Here is a 14,858-nt window from a genome sequence, read left to right as displayed (position 1 = left end):
TAGCTGATGTAAAAGCAGGAGATACAGAAAAAAGATACTGTTGTTCCTCTGAATTTATTGTTTGTGGCACACACAGCCCTCTGGGTGCGAGAAAGTTTCCTGATGCTTGTCACATTTCAAGATCTGTGTTATTGTCCCTGAAAAGTACTAAATTGGACAATTTAAGTATTGTCTGTTGATTGATAAAAGCTAAGGCAGGCAATTATGCCCACTTTTGCCACTGAAAGACAAGAGAGATGCTGACAAACTGGAGAGAGTTCAGAGGGGGGCCACTGGCATGTCTGGGGGGCCAGAGCATACGGCGTATGAGGAGAGGCTGTGGAAATGGTATTTTGGGGCTAGGAGAGAGGGGAGCAGGGATCTCACCACAGTCTCCAGCTGCCCAGAGCAGGCAGATGCTTCGCAGGGGTACGTGGCCAAAGGACAAGCAGCAACAGTCACAAGTTGCAGCAAGGGAAAGTCTGATGAGATGCGGGGAATAATGGCAGTATTCACAGGGACCGTATTTAGGGACGGGACTGAACGTCCAGAGAGGTTGTGCAATGTCCGTCCTTGGAGACATCCAAAACTCAGCCAGACAAGGCTCGAAGCTAGACCTGTTTTGAGCTGGAAGTTAGACCACAGCTTCTTTCCAACCCAAATATTTATACGGTGCTGAAGAAAAACCAAAGTGGCCTATACTTGTAACATAGAGGCAACAGCACAGGCTCCGCAACGTGGGCCTGTGATAAAGAACTGCCCTCACATTACCCCACCAAAGAGCCTTTCTGAATAATTTAAATGATATCATCAGAGGTCCCACAATGGAGGAGTGGAAAATAATGCCTCTTAGTAATTGGCAGCCAGATTTCTTTCACACAGCTTCCATTGTCTTCCTTAAGAGTAATTTCATTCTGAATTTGCCATTTCATCCCAACTTTTTTTCCATTACGTAATTTAGAGTGCAAAGTAATGTCTTGCAAGAGGACGTGGCCAGGGCTTGGTGTTAGGCCCCTCAAGTCCTATTCCTAGCACTAAGATGGATCAATTGCACACAAATTGTGTAAAGTCTGAAGCTCTTTTTACAACCTTCAGCATATAGACACACACAGAGGAAGAGCTACGTTTGCCTGAAGGAGGGGAAAGCTGCGTATACGAATAAATATTTGTACAAAAATTTATCATCCTGCTTCTGCAGAAAGGGGGGTACATCTATTACACATCAGGCGATCCTAACGTCAAGGTCGGCAAGGTTGGCTGGTAAGGTTAGAAGTGCTATCGCAGTCCCAGTTTGCTCTTTAAGGTGCAACATCATCACCGTCGTGGGCCGCATGTGTGCTCGTTAATTAAGGCTTCTAATGACCAGATTGCTCAGGAAGAAACATCACGCTCTGGGGACTCCTGCTGTCACCACTGGCAGTCCAGGACACGGCGAGGCCCTTTCGAGCGTGGAAAAGCGAAGGTGAGCTGAACCGCAGTGCCCGGCGCACAGCTGGGAGGAAGATTGGTTTCACTCTTATTTGCTCATTTCTCCCAACGAGGCCATGCCAGAAGTGCTGTTTCTACATAAACTCCCAGCGATGGCTGTTCTCGGAAAGGCAATTGCGAAAGAAGTGTGAAATCAGCCTAAATTTGCCATGGCGTTTAATTAAAGTCGGAGGGAGCAGATTAACTGAGTTATCATGCCATCCCAGGACTGGGTCTGTGGCAAATACCCATTTAGTTTTGGTAGGAATGCTTTATGCAAATAAATCACTAAAAATATTATGGTTTCATGCCTGTTGCAGCTACCTCGACGCCTGGAGCCTGCTCCTGCTGATGATTTTTCCCAATTGCTTCAGAAATGGCCAAAAAAATGACCTTGAAAAGTGCAAATAGATGCGCCCTTGCAAGGGGAAGGGTGCCAGCGCACAGGACATGACCGTCGGCACGTGCTCAGAGTCGCCGGCGTTTTGGCTGACTTTAATGGAATTATCTGTGTATGCAAATGCTTGTAGGATTAGAGCCATAGCTCGGAGGGGCAGGGCCGGAAAACAGCGCTAAGTATTTAGCCGCCCTTATGAGGAGGGTCTGAGGATATGAAGGCACACAGGGAGAGGTGGTTGTCTCTCGTGAGAAAAACCTGCCAAGTTTTCAGGTGCGCCGTCCACCCTTTAGGTCTGAAACGTGAAAATTGGACGTTTTGGGTAACTCTTAAGTAAAATTTGGTGGGATTTTGTGTTAGCTGAAGGGAAAACCAGACAGCCGAGGTGGCAAAGGCATACAAGGGGCCCTCCCGCCGCTGAAAACACCTTCGGTGGGCGGTGGGATGAATGTTGCCAAGCGTCCCCCACCCCACGGTGCTCCGAGGCTGCTGAGGGGCCGGGGAGCAGCCGCCCGTCCCGGGGGGAGTCCGGGCCGCGGGTCCCGGCCGCAGCCGCCCGTCGGCGCGCGGAGGGGGGGGGATGGGGGGGGGGAAGGGCCACGTGACCGCGAGCCCGCGCAACGGCGGAGGGGGGTGATGTCACGTGGCCGCGGCGGTGTGGGCGGGGAGGGGTCGCGGCGCTCCTGGGGGAGGGGGTGGAGCCAAGCGCGTGACCTTCCGGGCGGTGGGGGGCGGGGCGTGTGACGTAGTTCCGCTTCCGCCCGGGTGTCGGGGTGGCGGTGGTGGTGGTGCTGCGGCCGCCGCCTCGCTCCTGGCCTGCGCCGCGCCGCGCTCCTCCCGCCCAGGTACCCGCCTGCCGCCCGGCCGGCCCGTTCGCCAGCGGGAGGGAGGGCCTGAGCGGGGCCGGGCAGGGGAAAGGGACGGGATTCCATTCCACACCGCCCCCGGGGACCGCTGGGCCGCAGCTGGCTCTTCCCCCTCCTTCAGACCCCCGGAGGGGCGGGCGGGGAGGTGCCGCCGCCTCTCCCAGCCCTGCAGGGGTGGTACCGGGCGTCACGGGCCTCGAGTGAGTGGGAGAAGCCAGCCTCCACGGAGAGCCGCCGCCTGGGGAGGGCGTATGGCTTCGGGGTGCCGGTGGCGGCCTAATGGCTGCTGCCGCCTTCGGCTCCGTGGGGCCGGCTTTGCTGATGTCTGCACGGCAAAGGGGGGGCGTTTGTGGCGGATCCTGGTTTGCTCTGTGTAACGGTGGTGGCTGCTGTGTCTTGGTGAAATATTCGGTTGGTTTGTATTTATGCTGTGTGGTCGTAATTGTAAATGACTAGGTAAGTGAGTGGATTGCGTATAAGTGAGTGTGTAACTCAAAGGTTCTTCACTGAAGAAGGTCTCAGGCAAGTCAATTTTTCATAGTTTATGACAAGTTGATTCATTTTATCAAATGTTAATGTACTTAAGGTAGCTGACTTGCTGGGAAAGCCAGCACTGTGTGGTATCAAAGGGCACACTGCTTGGAGGGAGAACTACTTACTTGACAGGCTTTATCTCTGAGAGAGAACGTGTTTCGAGGTGAATTCTGCAGAAAACAGTGTTGATTTGATGCTGTTCAACTGCATTGCTAGTGAATGTAAGAACAAAGGTGGCTTTTTCTTTTTTTTTTAAACACAACAAAACCGACACACCCTGAAACTACCCTCCCTGAGACCTGTGGAGACCAGTGGCTGATGCAAAAATGTGTGGTAAATATCAAAGCTAGAAAGCACTCCAGGTACTTTTGAAACTTAAGTTCATTCGAGTACCTTTTAACAGTGGCAAATCAAGATGTGGAAGATGCCAGCTGTATCTGTGCAGTGAGATTGTATCCTGAAAAGCAGTTATCCTGGAAAAGAGCCTTTGTAAAGGAGCAGAAAGGTGTGTGAGTTTGTCACTGTTGAGGCTAGAACTGGAATATGACACACAGGTTTGATGTTTTTATTGGGGGGGGACACACACCCTGCAGTGAAGATGTTTGATAGTCACTCACACTTGGGGTCAGTGTGTTTATTTCATCCAAAGCAAATAAAAATAATTAAGCTGGTAGTTCCTGAATATATAACTTTGGTAGGAGAAGAACACAGGTATTCTGGTATTTTTTAGATATCTTTTACAGCTAATTCAGGAAGACTTCTGAAGAGCTGGTAATTGGAAGCTAAAGCTATAAGTGAGAAATAAAGCATGCTTTTAAAAGTGAGGACAACTCGATGAGAATGAGCTCCATAGCTGCCTCTAAACTTTTCTTGAGAGCTAGGGAAGATAGGTTTTAATTATTCTCAGCTGCTGGACTAATACATCTTTTGTAAGATTCACAGGGTAGGATGGTGTGGACAGGAGTAATCTTTGGCCATGGAAACTCGCTGTTCTCTGCTGGTTTTGTATCACAGCTGGCACACAAACAAGTCACCTCAGAAGTGATATGTATCTGCTGACTTTGGAACCATCTGCTTGTGATGTGGTGATCAGCTGAAGTGATTAGGTCTGGTCTTAGTGGGGAGGCAGCTGTGAAACTGAATGGCCTGTCGTGGGTGGAAAACTGGAATGGATTACCGTTCCTTATGGCTTTATATTTTACAGGTCTTGGAAACTGATAAGACCTCTATTTTGAACAGTTGGGGTTTTTTCTGGTAGTTGGTAATTTATAGCAGATGCACTAAAGTGCATCATTTTAGTTGTCACTCTCAATTAAATCTGTCTGGAAAATCTGAAAACTGAAAATCTGAAAAGTAAAAATCTGACTTACCTCCTTTGTTTCAGTCAAGGCAGACACGGGAAGGGGCAAACAGATCACCAAGTCTCAAGCAGCTACTGATGATGTAACTGTTGTTTTTCCCTTCAGTCTGTTTATCAATTGTCTTTATTCTCTCAATGAATAAACGTGCAGGTCAGACTAAACAATTGCACGGTATGCAAGTGCATTAGTGCGGCTGCTGAGAAGGCATTAAAGATAGGGAAAGGCCAGCTACAAAATATGGATGCTTAATGCCTGAAAGTAGAAGCTGCAGAAATTTGCATATTTTAGAAAACATTTAGAAGCTGTCAAAGATTTGGTCTCTCTTCCATTTTAGCTGTATAGCTATGTTGGGTAGTTATACTTATGTGGGCAGAAATCCTGTCGTAGATGAGGTTATGCTGGTAGGTATTAGTCATGTTATGGTGACAGAAGAACCTCTTTGCTGATAGAGCCATGCCACCCAGTGGAAATGCAGCAGAGCTTGTTGCGTCTAGAAAGCATTTTTTTCTGTGTTTGAAAGATGATCTTGGAGACAGGAACTAAATCTGGCACATCAAGTGTTCAAAAAATGTCATACAACTCAAAAAAAAAAGCAGTTGATGCTTAGTTTTGGATAGCTTTAGTAAAAGAAAAAGTGATTTGGACAGCTCTTTCTAGCAGGAGTCTCGAGGGACTGGTGATGGATAAAAGCCAGGGAAGGCAAGAGCACAGGAAAAAATGCTACTACATCCATCAGTTGGGCTGGATCTGATCAGAGAGGATTTAGAGCTTAAAAAACACTGTGGAGCTGTTTTATTGTGGAAGCTGACGGATTTAGTATGCCACACGTAGCACCACGCTTCCAGAAATGGGGTGTTTCACAAACCTCTCTGAAAATCACCACTTGATCTTGAATGCTGTTGGTAGAATTAGCCTATGTGCTTCTCAACCTTCTTCCAGCCTGCCGTGTAGAGTCCTTGTCTCACCTATCTGCTCTTAATTCTCCAGAGGAGTTCCTGGGTGTCTGGGAGGCCTTGGACCGTGGTCTGAAGATTTTGCTGCGAATAGTTTCTGGGTAGGTGCAGTGGAAGTCCTTCATGCCCTCCCATCACTCTTCAGAATAAAGGATGAGAAAGATGCTGCTCCTCGATGCTTTTTTTGCAGACATCGGTCATCTCTCTCTTTCCCTCGCTTTAGTTTCGTGCTCCTCGCCATATGTATTCTCAGAGGTGGCTGAGAAATGGTGCCCTGACCAGCCCATCTGGAGCTGGCAGGCTCTGTGCTTCTGGAAAGCAGGGGATGTTTCCAGGGGCGGCAGCCTTCAGAAAACAAAGGAAATCTTATTTTACAGCACAGTGGATTCGAGCAGGACTTCAGTTTGATTTCTGTAGTCTTTCTACTCCCTGCCAAATTACTTAAAACTCCTGAACCCTCCTTCTTCCACGCACTCTTTCTTCCCCCCCAACTCCACGAAAGAATAATTTGAAGTAAAGTTTAAATGTGGCCGAATGGACATCTGTTAGATGAATTAGCTTTTCTCTGCTCCTATCAGTGCTTGTGCAGTGCTCTTCTAGGAAAGCTTCAAGAGAAAAGGAGAGTCCATTTGTGAACTCTACAGAGTCTAAAAATCTAATCAAGGCGCCATTCAGTACATCTTTCTAAAATCTTGAGCCCACACGTGACTAGTTGGGCCTTTAAAATGGAGTTACGTGGAGGTCTTCTGTCTGACAGTGTCTCTGAGTCTGATTTGTGAGCACGTGAATGCCTCGGGCAATACTCTTACAAATATAATTGCTGTTTCTGTAAAGTTTTGATTGAGATTCTTTATACCAGTGTTGAACAACTTGAATGGACTATAGATTCTAGATTTAAGTACAAATTTCTTCATAGGTTGTCTGAATGTGTCTAATGGTAATTTCAGTTTCTTTTTTATTAAATGAAGGTGGCAGTACCCAGATTAAATGTGTGTTTAAAAAACGTCCCTGAAGTAGGCCATCCTGTCTGCAAGAGGATCCTTGACATGCTTGGCATTGACTCAGTTATGCCAAATGTTGCCAACAAATGTTGCTCTAGTCTGCTTGCCAAAGTAAAAAAAAAGCCACTAAATCTCATTATTATGCTTAACTATTTTTCATAACTCGTGCAGCAGAATTGTTTCCTTAATTTGCATGGCACAGAAATATTTTGAAATCATCTGCTGGTAACTGTTGGGGATATTTGTTGATCCTTTGTGAGCAGGCCTGTTTCAGCTGTATTCATCCACTGCTTTGACATGCATTTACTGCTCTCTGTCACCTTTGTGACAGATCATGGGATTCTCAGTTCTGAGTTCTCCTTCGGGTCTGTTTCCTCTCTTCCTCCTCTCCCTTGCAGCGTACGTTCTAACTTCTTCTGTTGGCTTTTTTCAGTCTCTTGTAGATCTGTTTTTCAGTTGGTCTTATGCCATCTCTCCGTCTGCCTAAAAAAAGGATGGTTCTCTCTTGGTGTTGCTTTTTCTAACCTGTTTTTTTTTTACATGTGCATTTATGTAAAAAGTTATTTTTGTACTTTTCTCTCTATTAATGATTGATTTCCTATATTTTGTGGGTTACATCAAATGCTTCTGTGTCTGTATAGGTAAATTGAGCTACAATGCCACTGAAAAGCACATACCGACTTCTGATTATTATTGGTCAGGGTTCACTGCAAAAACTAATGAACTCTTTTAACATAAGAGCTATTTATTGAAGAGAAATTGAGCTTTTTCTGGTAGATGAGCTGAGCTGTTAACAACAGGAACAGAAACCACTTTCCTGATGTAATTCAGTTGGTTTCTCAACTTTAAACGAAATGATCATTGATCTAAACAGTGTATTCTGCTGGATACAAAGATTCAGGTATTTGTATTTACTTGAAGGAACTACTGCTCTTATAAACTAATGTTGGAGCTTTAACAAACCTTGGAATTCATGTAATTAGTCACTGATTTCCACCAGGGTGCTAACTTTGTAGATATGTATTTCTTAAAGGTTTATTTAAATTATTAGGTATAACTGGAGAAGTTCCCTGTGTTTCCACAGGGGTCTGGGCTGCTCAGTGTGGCCATAAAAAACACTTGGGAAATGAGATGAACAATGTCTTGTTGATATGAAGCCATTCAGGAAAGTAAGGATTAGGTAATAAAATGGCAGATATAATTCAATGTCGATAAATCTGATGTAATTCAGAGTAGATAAATGTAGAGTGCTGCATATAATTTCTTATATAAAATGATGGGCTGACCCTTATACACTGAAGAATGAAATATTGCCACAGAAGTATCAGTTCCGTAGCGATCAAAAAGCACATGAAACATTAAGAAGTATTAGGAAGGAAATGGAGGACAAACCAGAACATAATTATGAAACTGTATAAATCAGTGGTTATCCCACATCTTGAATTCTTTGTGGTTCTTTCTTGTCATTCATCTCAAAAGATACAAAAGAACTGGAACAGCCTCACAGCGAGGCAGTGAGAATAATCAAAGGTATGTAATAGCTGCTGCACAAGGGTCAGTGCAGTAAGCTGGAGATCAGCCTGGAGAAGGAACAGCTAAAAGAAAATGGTAAAAATCTGTAGAATAATGAGCAGCATGGGCAGGGTGGGTAAGAATAGACTTACTGATCTCCTCAGCTGCCAGAGTGAAGGAGCAACAACTGAAACTGGTAAGATCCAGGTTTGGAACAAAAAAGGAGGTGCCTTGTGTAACAAATGGCAGCCCTGTGGAGTTCCTTGCCAATGGATGTTGTAGGTACAAGCGGGGAAACTAGACATGCTTGTGGCAAAGAAATTCTTTGAGGGTTGTTATTCGGTAGAAATTGCCTACAGCTTAGGAAGCGTCTGAGCTTGGAATCATCGAGGTTTTGGGGTGAGTGTTGTCCCTGTTCTTATTCTTCCCTATTGTCATTGCTGAAGATAAAATGGGATGCCGTGCTAAACAGCCCCTTGTTTGGATCCAGCACTGTCTTAAGATTAGGAAATTGTGTAGATCGTAATAAACTTACAGTACGGTTTCAGAGAACACTCTAGTTAATATGTGCATTATTTGCATTATGTAATTTATAATCTAATGCAGCTTACAAACCTGTTTTTCGTAGGCTACCTGTACAAACCTCCATCCCTGAGACTAGTTTCTGTGTTTAAAGTCAGGTCTTCGCCATGGACAAGGAAAAACAAGGATTGTTTTTTGTGGGAGTCAACTTGGCAGAAGTATTTGTACTCTTGACTTATGTTTTGCATTTTTGCTCCTCTTATGTTCCTGTCTATCTCCTACACTCTTCCCTAGAACCTTCTGGCTGCGCTGGGGCATGTCCACCTATTTCCCCTGCTCTTGGTCATCCTTTTAAGAGTTCTTCACCTCTAGTCCATATTTGTTGTCAGTTAGTCAAACCGAATATAACTTCAGCTGCCCTTTTGTATGGCTGATCAATCTTGACAAAGCCAGTCGGTTTTCATTGTGGTGAAGCTCTGGAAAGCTCAAAGAGCAGTAGTTGCCTTCATGAAAGGACAGCACATGGCTCCTTGCTCCCTATTTTCAATGCTTCTTGTAAGTGTTGAAAGGTTAGAAGTTAAGTGCGCATTAGTGACGCCTTTGCTATGCCTACGTTCAGTTAAGGCTGGAGTCAGTGAACGTAAGTAAGAGCACCCACTGCCTTTAGTATGTTCTGAAATAATTGGAGGATAAAGCATCAGCAAACTATAGTTCGTTTATTTCTGACAATAAGATCTGCGTGGGGATTTAATCATGTTTTGGTTTAGGTGCATTAAGCTTGCCTGCACGCAGCCTGCCATAACTTATTCTGAGTCCTAGTTTAAAAAAGACCTTGAATACTTTATAGGCATCACTGTCTGGGTGGGCTGCCTACTCAGAAAAAATATTTCAACTATTCATACCTAGTGTAATGTGACCCATTTACATTATGTGTCGGTTCTGTCTGAGATGAGACAGGTAGAGGCTGAAGACTTTCCTTTTCACGAGAACTTTATCACGAGAAAAGTATGTGGGTAGCACGTATCTGGATGGGCCAGTCATTAAAACAACGCCATCGCCGAGGCGCTGCCGGTTCAGTGCTTACTGTGGTGTGAATGAGGCAAATGTAGAGTTTGTCTCATCAACTCTTGCTTGAAATAGTTTTATTATTTTCAACAAATTTCACTTTATCTTACCTTACTTTTCAGCAAAATGTCTGGAACTGATGATTTTTCGGTAAGTAACAGTTTTTCTTTCCTGAAGATCAGCCAGTTGTGTTACTTCATTCTAAGAGTTGACTTAAGTTTTCTAGAAGAAGGGGAGCTTACAGCTGAGAGGCGATTTCCTCTGTATTGCAGTGGTGGTGTTTTCCTTTTGGGGAGATGTAGCAATCCGTGGATTGCTGCTAGGTGCTTTGTGGGTTCTCTTCTGCTGTGATATTAACAAAGGAGTTGTGTTTTAATAGTGTCAGAGTAGCTAGAATGGAAATCTGTGAAAATCTTTCTTTTTTTTCTGGATTTGTGCTGAAATTGCTTATTGCTATGTGTGGTAGGTCACCTTTTTTCTTTGGTTTTCTAACTGCAGCATGCCAGAATGCCTCTTCTACCTTAACGATAGAAGCTGCACAAAAATGAATGTAATTACCTCTGTGCAGCAACAAAGAGCTCTCTTCCTCCCATTTTGGCAACTGAAACATCTACATGTAGTGGGTGAATGTCTGCAACGAGTAAGTCCGGAAGGCATTTTACGTTCTCACTGATGCTGTATCTTTTAGTTGGCAGATGCTTTACCAGATCAGTCGCCTGCTAAAACCTCCAAAGTGAGCAGTACGAAACCTGGTCCGCAGCCTGGTCAGCCACCACAGGGTTGGCCGGCTTCGAATCCTTGGAACAACCCAAGCGCTCCCCCTACGGCACCAACCGGACCACCACCAAACACGTCCGCTTCCAGCGTGCCATTCGGACCTCCGCCAACAGGAATGTATCCTTCAATGCCCCCTGGACCGCCTGCTCCATTTCCTCCTCCTCCTACTGGACCCTCTTGCCCTCCTCCTGGTGGTCCATATCCACCCCCAACTGTGCCAGGTCCTGTCCCACCAGGGCAATATCCTCCACCAAATATGCCCTTTCCAGAGCTTCCAAGACCTTATGGTGGTCCAACAGAGCCAGCTGCACCTCCTGCTCCTGTTGGGCCATGGGGATCCATGCCCTCTGGAGCATGGGACCAACAATGGGAGGGCAGTATCCTGCACCTAGCATGCCATATCCACCCCCAGGGCCATATTCCGCTCCTACCCAGACTCCAGGGGCTGCGCCAACAGTACCATGGGGTACAGTTCCACCTGGAACATGGGGACCGTCACCGCCAGGTCCATTTCCTCCACCCACAGGATCATATCCAGCTCCAGGACTATACCCTACGCCCCCTAATCCTTTTCAAGTGCCATCTGGTCCTGCTGGTGCTCCATCAATGCCTGGTGGTCCCCATGTGAGTATTTGATTTTGGTATTCAGTTACTCTAAAACGTTACACTTTTAAGCATGGAAATTCAGTAGCATAAGACCTAGTAGTGTGCAGGTAAGGAATTTCAGCACATCTTATTCCTGTAGTCAGTGCAATAATAGCCAACTTCATCTGAAATGCTTAACTAAATATACTAGGACGGTGAAATTATATCAAGTTGCAGTGTGTCTAAGCATCACATTACAGTGGTTTTCCACAACTTGGAAAGCCTCTAAAAGGCAAAAAAGGGGGGAAAGCCTTGTAATAATTCCTGAAAGAGAAAATATTCTAGTCTGTAGTCTAGAGAGATTGCTTTTAGGGCACGGAGGGAGGGAATAACAAATGACAAGGATGAATTTGTTTTTAATTACAAATTTTTGTAACTACGAATTAACTGCTTTGTGGAAAAGCCTGTATTGACCATGAATTATTGTCTTTTGCAGCCTTACCGTTGAATACATTCTGGGCAACAAAATACTGTAGCTTTCCACCTTCATCCACTACTTACAGAGATTTTTACAGTTTTTGTTTCAGTAATGTTTGAGGCTTTGAAGAATACTTGCCTCTTGTATGTGCATTCGAGGTAGGAAGGAGCAGTTTGCGTAAATTTACCTTGCTCGTATGCTGGCATAATTGGTTTAATAAAGTGAATGATGAAGAGCAGAAATAAAACTAACATCTGTAGTTATGTTGGCAAGTATTCCTTGGAAAAATGGGAGTTGTCAGCTAAGGATTATAAAGAATAAGGCCTGAGGACTTAAGAAAATGTTAATTCTTAAATTTCCATGAATGCTTTAAGTCTTGTTGCCAGACTTGTGCTGGTGGCTGAATGGATGGATAGTCATATTTTGTCTATTTTCAGGTTATTCTAAAATGTCAATAAAAAGTGTTGCAAGATTTTTGTCAAGAAATCTTAATTTTTGAACACGCTACAGTAATCCTAACTAGAGAGACAGAGCACGTGAACTTGAAGGTTTTCTCAGCATTTTGTATATACTCAAAAGAATTGCTCAGTCTGGGACTGCGGAGGAGAAGACACGCATTTGGAGTACTCGGTCTGACTTGTCAGCACACTGTTCGTGTTCACAAACAGGCATTTATGTGCAAAGTAAATAACCTGGATGTGCAGTTAACTTTGAATCAACAAATGTGAGTTTTATGCATGCAAATGAGGACATCATTTTGCCTGTTCTCATTCTGTGGTGGTTGGAAGTTTGGCTTGGTCTATGTAAAGAGAAACTGATTCCCACTTAGGTTAGAAATAGGGAAGTACCTTACCTGGGTTCTAGTCATTTAAAATTTGACTTTGCTGCTGGGTTGTATAAACTCGGCAGCCTTTCTTCAGAGTCCCTGGAAACTGAACTTGAGCTTAAAAGATCAAAAAAACCCCACCCCAACCTGACAATTCCCTTTCCGGCAGTTTTTGGCGTGGCATTTGGCTCTGTCAGCTACAGAGATCCTTGGTATCATCCTTATTGCCACAGTTGAGAACGAGGAGGTCTCATCTGAATATGGTGATGGAGAGAAGCCCTCTGTTCTCAGCTCGGTGTCTGCGTACCTCACTGAGTAAGTGTAATTGGGGAGTAATTGAATGTCTAGAAGCCTGTGCACTGCTGTGTAGCTGTCCCTCCTCTGAAGGGGCACTGCAGTCAGTTTTTATAGTCTTGCCATATCTGTGGAAAGAGCACACAAGGGGTTTGCTGCGATGCTAGTTTAGCACTGCCGAGACACACAGCCACGTGTCAGTGAGGAGTTCTGGCACTCCTTGTGGTACTCAGCCTAGACTTTGACCATGGACAGTTTCTTTCATCCCCAGCTGGGGATATCCTCACTGAGCCTCTGTAGGTAGAATTAGGAACAAATTTTGCTTAACGTGGTCACTTGTTAGGGAATCTTTGTATCACGGTACTGTGAAAGCGAGTTAATTCTCTTCCAGTACCTTATCGTGGCTTCCTGCATGCATGTGATGGACTTCTTAAAAACAAATGGGGTGACCTGGTGATGATGCTTGTTAGTAGTCTCAGCCTTTATGGCAAAGTCCTGCAATATTTTTGCAGAAGAAAGCGGTCAGCTTAGCTGTGGCTGTTTTCATCTAATGTCGTGAAAGCTAATGGCGAAGGTAGGTGTTTTGTTTCAGAAAGACAATAGTGGAGCTGAACAAAAATACTTAACATTTCAGCTGAAAAACCTAACACCTGTAACCCTAGAAATAGGAACCAAAACTACAAGTCCTCACTAACCTTAAACAAGCCCCAGTTGCCCCCGCAAAACCACCAGACTTGGCTTGGATCTCGGCAAGACTGATTAAAAATAAACACAGGAGAAGACTGACTACATTTGCTCAAGTGCTTTTTTGATACCTGCAGCCTTAGATTATACATCGATGTAATGAAAAAACATGTAGTCCCAATGCATGGATTGTGCAGTAGCAGCTTTCCAGTTTGAAATTGCACTGGCCGTGTGTCTCTGCAGGGAATGGGAAGAAGTAGGAAAGGGTAAAGCAAACGTAGCAAGTAATGATTTTTGCGAAGGGGATTTGTAAAAGTAACTAGACTTCTAGGTTCTTCCTGAAATAGGCAGGATTTATTACTGGAACATTTAGGCTAAAATTCAGTATATATGGGATGTTTTTCAATGTATATTCGTATTTCTTGAGGTCATGAAAACTGTTTCATAACCCCTTTGTTTTTGTGAGCGAAGTTCTTTGCATAGCAGTGAAAAGGGTATACCTGTTAATCTATTGTGTAAAAAAAACTCCAGTTGTCACTATATACCGTGTAGTAACTTTATCACGTTATGTCAAGTGTGAGCAACTTCTGGCCTGAAGCTTTTGCAATGGAATTTGTACATTTCTATGCATCATTTGAGTTAAATTGCTGAGAAGTTCATTTTGACTTGTGCTTTGAGATTGACATCCTGCATTTGTTTACAATATGAAATATAAGCAATCACATCTTCAAAGTATAGATTATCACCTGCTGCTGTATTTTCTTTAGATGAAACAAATATTGCTGTATGATAGTGAGGAGCTATAAATACAGGATTTGATATTTTTTTGAAAATGCTGTCACTTTTGTATAAGATTAGACATTAAACGTATTTTCAAGACTGTCGTGTTTACTGTTCTTCAATTCCTGCTTTTGCCATGCTTGTGTAGCCTTTTGCCTTGAATGAATGGTAAAACCAGGACATCCTTGATTTGCAAAGACTGAATATAAAATCAGAATTACTTGACTTCTGTGAGTGTTTTTCCTCTTCCTTTTGTGGTTTTTGCAGCCTCTGCATAAGGGATATTAAGTGCGGATGCGACCGTTGCTGTATTGTGGGATGTCAGCCTCAGGTATTGCCTGTTCACAAACCGTCTTGTTAATTAAGAGAAAAAAAGATCTGATCTTGCTTGTTCTAGAGGAGGAATGGGACTTATTTTTTAACCTGGGAAGAGCGTGGTGTGTTTTTTTTTCCTGGCTCTGAGCAGTTCCTCTGCTAGATTGACACGTGGATGTGGTAAGTGACCTGCAAACCAGTGTTTTTATATGCTTATCAGGAGGTTTGATGGGATAGGGTGGATAATAGTGTTTGAGAAACTCCAGGGCATGGCAGTGGTGTGAACTACGAAGTCTGGGCATCACTCACCACTACGTTTACATTCTTCCGATGTGGTGGCTTGCGGAACGGTTCACACTGAGCTGGCCAATGCTGCTGCCTTTGTTCGCACCTTCACCCTTCCAGGAAGGTAAAAATGACAACAGCGAGCCGTAAAGAGTGGCTACAAAAATATTTATCTGC

General features: G+C 44.2%; 1 protein-coding gene across 1 annotated transcript; it reads left to right on the top strand.

Moving 5' to 3' along the window:
• The first annotated feature begins 2,608 nt into the window (after window positions 1-2,608).
• Window positions 2,609-14,183, top strand: MAPK1IP1L (mitogen-activated protein kinase 1 interacting protein 1 like). The gene is given in 5 exon segments (XM_068399002.1): window positions 2,609-2,688; window positions 9,780-9,807; window positions 10,346-10,790; window positions 10,793-11,058; window positions 11,516-14,183. Coding segments are annotated over 4 exon segments (747 nt in total). The 5' UTR covers window positions 2,609-2,688; window positions 9,780-9,783; the 3' UTR covers window positions 11,528-14,183.
• The last annotated feature ends 675 nt before the right edge of the window (window positions 14,184-14,858 follow it).

This window comes from Nyctibius grandis, chromosome 4 (genome assembly GCF_013368605.1).
Source record: "Nyctibius grandis isolate bNycGra1 chromosome 4, bNycGra1.pri, whole genome shotgun sequence".
Classification (NCBI taxonomy): Eukaryota; Metazoa; Chordata; class Aves; order Nyctibiiformes; family Nyctibiidae; genus Nyctibius; species Nyctibius grandis.
This window is presented reverse-complemented; position numbering and strand designations above follow the sequence as displayed.